The following is a 10,129-nucleotide window of genomic DNA, read 5'->3' on the forward strand; positions in this document are numbered from 1 at the left end:
TTAGTTATAAAAACTCAACACTATGTGACGAAGGATCCTTGTTATTAGTGGTGAAGTAAATGAGATGTATGTTGATTATTCTGATGATAGAAACATTCAAACAACCTTGTCCACCACATTTGTGTCAGAACTAAAGAGAACATGGAAAGTTCAATCCATCTACATAAATTATTTTAGCAATGGTGGAATCAAATGTATGCACAACAATAGCATCATAACTACATAGTAAATAATCATAAGTAAGTGCAAATTAAGCTAAGGGAGCCTTGTATGACATAGGCCATAATGAAATAATTTGAAGGTATCAACATTGGGGGTTTATAACAATGCAATTCAATGGTGGATGGTGAAATGTCGTCATTTAGTGGGCACGTTTCCTTACACAAAATTATGCATCCCATTCATTGAGGCACATGAAGTAATCATCCAAAGAATGGGTATTTTACCCAAGGGGATTCACTAGTAGTAATAAAGAGACGTCACATGTGTGCAAGAAATATATGAAAATAACCCTTATCTATCCCTTATTTATGGGATCTTACCTTATAAAATATACGTTCCTTCCCTTAAATAATCCCCCTCCCTTACACTCACGTGGTACCATACGGTAAACCCTAGTGGACCCCCTGAGATTTTACCCTAATTAATCATATAGAAAAACAATTAATTAAACACCCTGTTGTTTTCGCCATGACTCTTCACAACTCAACTATAATTGCAGGCCTAAGTATGAATAAATAAGAGAAATGGGTGTTAAGTCAACTATATTAATTACATGACAACAAGCTCAAAGCGTGAAGAGAGTGTGAAAGGGAAGATGGAAGTCCATACGAATATGCAATAAACCCCTACGAACACTAGACGCATTATAACATGGACATGGAAGGGAACAACGCACTTCACTTAAAGATCTCGTTTATCACTAGGCATCGCTTGTAAAATAGAGATCCGATTGCCTGCCTACCAAAGATATTGCATCATGTCCAAAGGGACTATGAAGACACACAGATTTGAAAGCACGACAAACCCATTGAGTTGTGCCATCTAGACGATAGAGTACAGTTCACTTTGTCGCACTTGCAATTTCAAATGGAAAGCGTTTTGTCAAGGGCAAGTCATCCATATGCACTCTTGATGGGAAGAGGTTGTGGCGCCATCGATGCCCTCTTCTTATTGTTCTGCATTCCGTTCATCTATCCATGTGCATTATTGATGGGAAGAGGTTGTGGCACCATCGATGCCCCCTTCTTATTCTTCTGCATTCCGTCCATCTTTCTGGGCAGCTTCTTTCTTGCATCCGCTTGTTGTTCCAATCTTTGGACTCTGTTGGAGAGGCCTGCAATTAGTTTGTTCTGCATTTTGCTATCGATGTAAAGCTTGGAAAGCAAGGACTTCAGCTGCTTGCATTTGGCAGCAAATTGGTCAGGAATTATAGCCTCCTGATGTGTTGATTGATCCCCCTTTTTATCTGCGAGTGGCATTCTTTCTTCCTCTTCTGCTTCATCCTTAGTTACTCCAAAATTACTTGAGATTTCGGCCAAGAGCACATCCTCCTCTCCTGATCCTCCTCCTTCATGATACTGTTCTTCCGTTAAGCTTCCATTCGGTACATCTTCTTGCACAAGCTCATCCCGTAGACTCATCACATTGTCAATCTCAGGCCCCTCCCCTTCTCCTCGCAAGTCCAGAAAATCAGCACGTCGGGCCTTCGCACCTCCTTTTACGGCCCCTGCTGTGTTCTCCTCCATCGATGCGAGAGTGCAGATGTCTTCCTCCAGAGCTTCAACTTGTGGACAAGGAGATGAGCAGAAAAGGTCTTGCTCCTGTGAGTATTGTCCTTGTGGAGAAGAAGAAATAGAAGAAATGGCGTTGGCATTCTCAACATCCTGGACATTATGCTTCTCTTCAGCATCCGCACATACTTCGTGTACGATAAGATCATTGTAGTCCTCCCTAATGTCGCCATTGTAAATCTCATTTCCTGTCTCTGTAGGAATCTCGGTAGCCTTGCAATGGACGTCTTCATGATGCTGCTTCGGCGACATGACAGCAATAGAGTTTATATTATCCGGCTGATGTAGCAGAGAATCAATGGCGTCCTGCAACCGTATAGCTTTCTTGATCTCTTCTTTTCTGCGGATGCGAACTTCCGGACTCATTCCCTATACAAACAATCGTAAATGATCATATCTCAGGGTGTGCATTGAACAAGAAGCAGTCATCGATGATGATCAGGCGGCAGACAAGCTTTTGAAGCGTAAAAACACAGACAGACCTCGATGGCATCCAGGCGTAAGAGGAGGACCATAATATTTTCGTTAAGACCGAGGCGCGCCTTCTCGCTCTCCCTTATTCGTGCCATGAAGTGAACGTCCTGCATTTTTAGGCAGAGGCCGTCTAGTTCGCGGCGAATGCTGCGAATGGCACGCAGGTACTGGAGAGGTTTGCGTCGTCGCAGGGAGAAGCCCCGGAAGCATGACTGAATAGCGGTGGCGGCAGACGCAGGATCGAGCGCGGGAAGCCGAAAGGAAGAGGCGGAAGAGGAAGATGATAATGACGACGATGACGACGACGATGATGCAGATGATAATGGAGATGGTAACGATGACGAAGCTGAAGAGGAAGGAGGATTGGAAGAAGAAGAAGAAGAAGAAGCAGCAGAAGAAGAGGAACAGAGAGAATTAGAGGAGGAGGAAGTAGCGGATGAAGGTCTCGACGAGACCGCATCATGGACTGGAATGTTGATGATGGAATTAGAGGCTAATGATGATGCAGGTGGAGCAGGAGGCTGCTGGTAGAGATGGAGGGGCGGGATATGATGATTTGCAATTCCATTGGTTGTGAAGAGAGGAAAGGGACCTCTTCTCATGGTGATCAGATATGGCGAGACAAACACAGACGCAGAGAGAGAGAGAGAGAGAGAGAGAGAGAGATGGATTTTGGTGAGAGAACGGTCCAACGCGCCCTTCGTTGCTTAACGATCTTCGGTGCTGTCGCTTCTCCGTCCCAATGGCACCTTCCCTTCTCCATATCCACATTAAAATTGGATTCTCAAGACCTCCTTAGGGACACTAGATTAATCCCTCGTTTGTCTTCACCCTTGGAACGTGTTCCCACCAGGTTTGGGATGCTGCACCAAGGATCAAATTTATTCCAAAAGGTGTAACAAGGCCATACAAACAAATCTCTACACCTTTCTTGCCACATATGACCACTCTATTGCTAGCCAATCTATAAGGTGCTTAGAGCCCACTGATTTACCGCCTAGGAAAGCCTAACCAAGCCATGGTACCCTCTAGGAAGTCAACCCTATAGGCCTTCTCAAAATCCAAGAGAAGTACTACAATCCTCTATCCATAATGTTGAGCCACTTGTAGCCTGAAAGAAGGTGAAGATATCATCCAAGATGCTATTGATAGGGTTTCATGAATGATATTTGGAAGGAGGGCGTGGAGTTTATTGTGATCATCTTTGCTAGTGCCTTATATAGGCAAATGACAACAATATGAGGTCCTCCTAGAGCTCAAGAGCTAAGATGCCCACAATAAGGGATCCTTCTCCTCCCTCTTGATGATTAAAAGGAATACCCTAGAGAGCCCGTTCTCTCTTGGGTAGTTCTACCCATCCTATGATTGGGAGGCATGAAACAACTCCTACTCTATGAAGGGTGGAAGAAGTGAGTGCCCCATGTCCTCTATCAATAGATGCGAGATACAATCCCACACCTTCTCTCTATAGCAGAGTGCATGAGGTGAGACCATCTCCTACTAAAATAATGGTTTCTGAAAGTTCATAGCTAAGTAATCACCTCCTCAAGGAAAAATTGAACTCTCTTGTACTAATCATGCAAACTGCAGTGATTGCATGTGAAGAATCCTCATCACGTATTGTCATGTTTCTATGTCTTGAAGAATATTAAGGTGTGGAAAGAAATCTCTATCCTATCCTCTAGGCTAACTTAGGAGGCCCACATCTCCAATCTTGGCTATGGAAGATGCGGTCTCTTGGGAAGACCTATAACAACCTCTAAATGGGTTCTGAATCCCATCATAGAGCCTCTCCTCCTCATAGCACAACCACCTCACATGGAAAGCTATGGGAGCTTTCGCTCAACCGCCAAGACTCATGGACCACTTATTGCTTCAAGCCTTCCAAGCTGAGCACTAATGGCTACCTCTCACATAGCTGATGTGCCATCCATATCTACAAGTGTAGTGAGCTTACCTCCACGCCGTTCGAGTTACCTCCTCTCCCGCGCACTCTAGTAGCTCCATGATCCAAGTGCAAGCTTCAAGCAAGCTCCATCCTCAAGCTCCATGCTCCAAGCTCCATCACCGTGAGCAAGAGAAGAGAAGAGAAGATAAGAGAAGAGAAGAGAAGAAGAGAGGAGAAGATGGAGAGCTTCTCCACCCCACAGTCCCTCACCCTCACACACTCGCTCCCTCACACTCTCTCACTCCCTCTCTCAAGCACAAGCTCAAGCAAGCAAGAAGAAGAAGAAGAAGAAGAAGAAGAGGAGAGCTACTTTTGGCCACACACAAGAATGAGCTTCTCATTCACTTTTCAACTTTATATACAAAACCCTAAATCTCTTTTGGGCGGTCATCCCCTTTTCCCTTTTTTACATGGCCGGCCGTAGCCTAGGCCCTTTTTCCCATTGTCCTTCTATCTTCCTAGCTTCTTTTCCACCACCCATCTATATTTACAAATTGCACGGGTGAGAGCTCGGCGCTCCTTGAGTTAAACCGCGGTGCGCTTGCACTCTTTTACACAAGTTTTGTCTTGCGTTTTTCTTGGTGCGCCTTTGCCTTCCATTTCTCTTGCCTTGGCCTTTGCCTTTGTCTTTTATTTTAGCTTTCCGGATTTTCCACTGCCTGGCACTCTTTTACAAGGTTTCAGGGTGCGCCTTTGTATTTTAAAATGCACCTTTCCCCTTTTGCAGCTGCCTTGGATTTTTAAGATTGCTCTTGCACTTTTGGCCTTTTCTCCTCTTCCTTCTTCAGTCGAGCTACTTTTTTCCGCCTTTGCCCTGCATCTTTTTTATTTCCTTTTGCTTTCTTCATGTTGGGGTTAACATTACCCCCCTCCTAGACGAGTGCAAGTCCCATGGCACTCATCGTCGTAGGTAGCAGGCAGCAGCACATGCACCGAAGATGTGGGTGTCAAGGACGGTTGTGGTCTGCTTTGGGGGAGTTCTGAGGTTGGTGCGGATGAAGGTCGGTGGGGCACTGGCTGTTTTGAGTGGCATGGTGATATGATTGTTGTAGGGGGCGATAGGGTGACTCTTTGTTGGGAATGGCCACTCATAGCTGGCACGGGGATTGGTGTGCGTGGGATGCTCCTGGTGGAGTTTGGGTGTGATGATTCTCTGGTGATTGGCATGAGGGAGTGAAGGACAAGAGTTTAGAGTGGAGCGTTGATGTCGAGCCGACGACGCTTTCGTTGGAGTCTTTAATACCTGCAATTGGAAAACCTTTTAGGTGGTCTCTCCCTAAGGGGTAGTGCTAGTTGTGTTAGCATGCACAAGACATATTTGGATGAGTTTGGGAGACAGGTTGAACTCTAAGCAAGCTTGGAGTATTGTCCTGCACTTGAGGACCCAAACTGTGTATAGACTTTCGTGCAGATATTATGTGAGTGTCCGTGCATACTTAGATATTATGTAGGTAGAAGACTGCAACCTGGTGGCTCATAACATCGTGTGGATGAAGCAGAGTGGTCCATGGTGGAAAGAAGTACATGTGAAGGTGGGTGCGCCATCCTGTGCATTGTGATTGTAGGCGTAGCAGGATAGGGCACGGGGGTAGTGTTCGAGCCGTAGGTGGGCGACATTGGGCCTGTGGAAGAGAATGGGGTACTGTTCATGGCCATTCGTGCAGTGCATGCCCCAATTGGTTCCCATGGTTCTAAGGCAGAGTGTGAGAGGGAATTGTGGGAATGGTTCAGGGTCACAAGTTTAACCAGAGGCGAGACAAGCTTTCTAGGGCTGTCCTGCTCTTGATGTGCCTTGAACTATTGTGGGTGATGCTAGGGGACTAGGGGACTAGAGACGGAGCTAGCCGACCAAGGTCACTGGACGCACCTAATTTGAGGACCCCTAGGTGCGGTGATGTGCTCATGGGTGCTTATTTATTTATTTTTCACAGTACAACCATTGCAATATGCGGGGGCTATGAGCCTTTCACTGGGTCAGGACATGTCAAGCCTCAGAGGCTCGGGAAATGGATATGAACGTGATGAATTTGCCCTAGCCTCGTTGTTAAGGGAGCCATTGTTGCGATATCGGTGCGATTGCAGTGCCCCTCGTCGTGAGTGTAGAGAGTGACCCAAGAAGAGAGTATAGCCCATGACTACACGTGGGTTCGTGCGATGTGGGCACTCGCGAGGGTGATTGTTCGCATTCAATAGCGTGACTTTGTTGCGATTAGTGCACAGTCGTGGTTTTGCGGTGACCTAGTCGTTGAACATGTTTGCACGAAGACCAATGTTATCCTGCATCCACTTTCATGTCGTGAGAGCACGTGCTTGACTTCATTAAGTAATTCAACAGATGTAGTTATGTTAAAACATGACTTTTCAAAATGCTATGATGTTAATTGCACTGCCCATGCGATCGCTTGTTAAAGATGCAGTATACATTAGCGATAGGCAGAAGAAGTTGCACAAGTGGGGAGTTTCCCTTTCACCTATCAAAAGACAAAAAGATAGGTTCTGATAACTTGTCAAGCTGCTTGTACATCATAGGGCTTAGTTGATTTCTACTAGGCGGGGCAAGTCCGATTGGTTGGGCGACTGGGCTGGTGCTGGTGTGGGATTGTCGTGAGGTCGGGGCAGGGCACATGTCGGCCGGTTGATAGATGGTATAGTCTCGGGCCGCCACCATTTCCAAAATGCCTTTAAATAATTCGTCGAACTCTTCCCTGTCCCTGGCCGCCTTTCTTGCCCTTGGGCATCTAGTGCTTGAGCGCTCGTGGGCGATTTGTGCAACTGGTGTTGCCATGGCTTGCACGCTTAGCTGAGCTTTGACTTTTCTGGTCCGAGGATTTTTAGGCCTTCGTCTGGGACGGTGCCATTTAGGTCCGCGTTTCTTTGCATATCTCTTGAGAGTGGGTACATAGCGCACCGGTGGAGGGGCGCATGTCGCGTACTCCCGTTGTCCGCGAAGAGTGTCTTTGCATGCCAGTTGTTCGTGGTTCTCTATGTTTTTCTTCTGGGGGCCTGCGAGATGCAATCCAAGGGTTAGGCCTTGATACGGAATAAGATTGTTCGCATAGAAGGGATTTCAGTGTGGGTTGTCAAACGCATATGACTAGAAGAGAAGGTGCGGAACATGTTGTACTCATTGTAGAGGGATGGCCCTCGTAGTGGTGTCCCTCTAGCCTCTAACTACTAGTAGATCTTGACTCACGCCGAGTTACATCGGTTGGTGGTCCTGTGTTTGGAGGGCTCATCCTCGGAAGGATAGGCCGGGAAGGGAAAAGTGTGTAGAGAGGGATTGCGCCCTACTTACATCATTAGGGATGTTGGTTAGGGCTTTCCATGGTGGCAATGCGGGGTGCATGCCCTTTGCCCGGAGGCAGACATGATCTGGTGAAAGGAGGACCGGCCTAGCCTAGCCTGTTGGTCTCGATTCTTTTGTCTGCGCTTGACTTTTTATTGCTTGTGTGTGTTGATAATGTCTATATAGGGTGACACAAAAATCATTGTTTATATATATACATTTTTTCGAATCCCTGTCACTTCACGAGGATAGAAACCAATTGTAGAACTCGGGATTGTACTGAAGCGTGGCACACGCATCTAGCACACGTGGCAGCTTACTCAATACTGATAGATATTTCGCCACATCGAGTAGCATGGAACCTTGTCCGAGTCTACTGGCGACATGTAACTCCTCCTCAGTGAGAACCTTATCAAGCAAAGGGTTTTCTTGGCTTGGTTCAGCCAAGTCCTTGCCTCGAGTGGCAGTCAGCACTCGAAGGGAAGTTGGTGCCACATAGGTTGGGTCTCTTTGGGATCACCATTTGGCCAATTGCTCCTCATAGACTATCATGATCTAAGCTCCTAGTTCGGCCATTGCAACATGGCTTTCACACCAATGCTGTTCAAATCGACTTCGGCCTGCTCTGACAGTCGCTTTAGTTACTCTATTTCTAAGAGATTTGGTTGGCAGAGCACCTCATTGAATGTGACAGTTAAGCACAGTTCATCGACTTCCTCGCCCGAGATGAGTAGCAAGCGTTCATGCAGGAGCCTGCTATAGTGCTCATCAAGGTGTTCCTGCTCTTCCCAAGATAAAGGAAAGGGCAAAGTAGTCTCCGAGCTGCTCTTTAGGGAATGCACGAATGTCTGCCAAGACATAGACACGTGCGAACACCTTGAGCTTGGCATCCAACTCAGCTAGGCATTCTGTGACACCTCTATGTTCGACGAGGGCTTGCTCGGTTGCCATCTCATGCAAGGTTCTAGGAGTTTTCCTGGCTTTAGCGTAGCTGGGGGCTCAGGCCTAGAAGAGCAAGATTGATCAATGCTAGGAGTGCTCATGTGCTTGGGGTTTCCATGTTTCTCTTGAGGCTTCGTCATTGCGTCATGGTTCTCTTTGGATGTGATTGGTATGAATTTGTCGCCTTGTTGTGGCAGCGTTATCTGCACTGTTGATTGGTCGATGAGAGTTCTATTGTTGGTGGATTGAGTGTTGGAAGCAACTGTTGATGGCAATGGCTGTTTTAACTTTTCAGAGCACACGGATGTGTCTGAGGGTTCACCGCTATTAGGAGAGATATCAATGGATTCATTGGTGGATGGACATGATGTTTTATTCCCCAGCTCTCCAGCGCTCTTGGTTTCAATGCTCTTGGGGTCCACGACCACCTGTCGAGCTGCTGTTGTTTGCACTGTTTTCTCCTCTTTCTCTTGGTCAGTGAAGGCATATCTCTCAATGGTTCAGGACCTTGGACTAGGTCAACCGTTGTTGTGCCTAGTTGGACCTTAGCATTTCTTTCTCTAGTGTGTTTTCATGGAACATAGCCACAGCCCGCTGAATAGCCTTGCTAGGTTGAGTGGTTTGGTGCGCCATCTCCTTGGCCACACCTTTGAGGGGTTTCTCCTCGAGCCTAGGCTTTAGGTGCTTGGGATGGATTGGAGTTGTCAAGGATACTGGTTGCGGCACCTCCTCCTCAGATGAAGTGTTAGGGACACGTTCTGCAAGGGGTGTGGTCACAGCTGAGGGCTGTGACTGTTGTGATCCCTAATTGGGAGCAGTGGCGTTTAGTCCAGTGGGTTGGTTACTCTTGGTGGATCGCAGTGTGGAGTCCCTGGGGCGATCGGACGTGGTCGTGTCTTTTGTTGTCCTCTGAATACTCACCTGTGTAGATCGATCCTGAGTTGATTGCACGGGAGTATCCTTGGGCCGAGAGCTATGGCCAATGTCATGTTTCCCCTCTTGGGTGTTTGGAAGCTTTAATGGAGATAGAGATTGGGAGTGAGCCCCTGCCATTGATAGCTATCGTTGTGCCTCATGGGTCCGTTTGGGAAGAGAGGACGTAGGGGACCTAGGACTCTTAGGCAGACTTGGCACCGGCTGAATGATTTGCTTGTGATTGTTGGAGGATTCCGTCGTTAGCTTTGCTAAAAAATCAGCCCTATCATGAGTGACGTTGTGCTTGTGGTGCTCCTTGTCCCCTTGGGAAGTCAAAGGCTCCTTGACCACTAGTGGACCTCGTGCGCACTCGAGGGATCCCTCTGATATCTGCTTGCTAGGCACACTAGACTAAGGATCTAGTATTTGATGGGTCATGTTCGGTTTCTTAATTTCAATCGTGCGGGGTGCAATCACTCCAATATTTTTGGTCCGAGACTCGGGATTTCGTTTAGGGATCCTCCCATGCCTCGTTTCTTTTGACCTAATTTGGGCTCCTGACCGAGGTGGTTTAGCAGGGGGTTTCGGTACCCAAATCCATCGGTTGCCTGCATAATACCCTTGAGCGCGAAGCAACGCCTTGGATATCCATCGTGGTGTCATGCCAGCTCTCCATGGATGCCTTCGTCTATAAGGCTTGGGCTTCTTTTGTGATCTTCTATGATATTTGTAAGTCCAAGCCCTATCCTTGGGCTTATCTCCTAACCTCTT

At 47.1% G+C, this 10,129-nt stretch overlaps 1 protein-coding gene across 1 annotated transcript; it reads right to left on the reverse strand.

Annotated features, from left to right (window-relative positions):
- Window positions 1-847: 847 nt before the first annotated feature.
- LOC148032201 (uncharacterized) lies at window positions 848-2,997 on the reverse strand. Its single transcript, XM_087684050.1, has 2 exons — window positions 2,276-2,997; window positions 848-2,162 (listed from the first exon to the last, which is right to left on the reverse strand). Exons 1-2 carry the CDS (start codon window positions 2,867-2,869, stop codon window positions 1,194-1,196), a joined length of 1,563 nt encoding a protein of 520 aa, XP_087540176.1. The 5' UTR covers window positions 2,870-2,997; the 3' UTR covers window positions 848-1,193.
- Between the last annotated feature and the right edge of the window lie 7,132 nt (window positions 2,998-10,129).

The sequence above is a fragment of the Lygodium microphyllum genome, chromosome 8 (assembly GCF_053477565.2).
Source record: "Lygodium microphyllum isolate KBCC chromosome 8, Lygodium_microphyllum_v1.1.10, whole genome shotgun sequence".
In the NCBI taxonomy this organism is placed as follows: domain Eukaryota; kingdom Viridiplantae; phylum Streptophyta; class Polypodiopsida; order Schizaeales; family Lygodiaceae; genus Lygodium; species Lygodium microphyllum.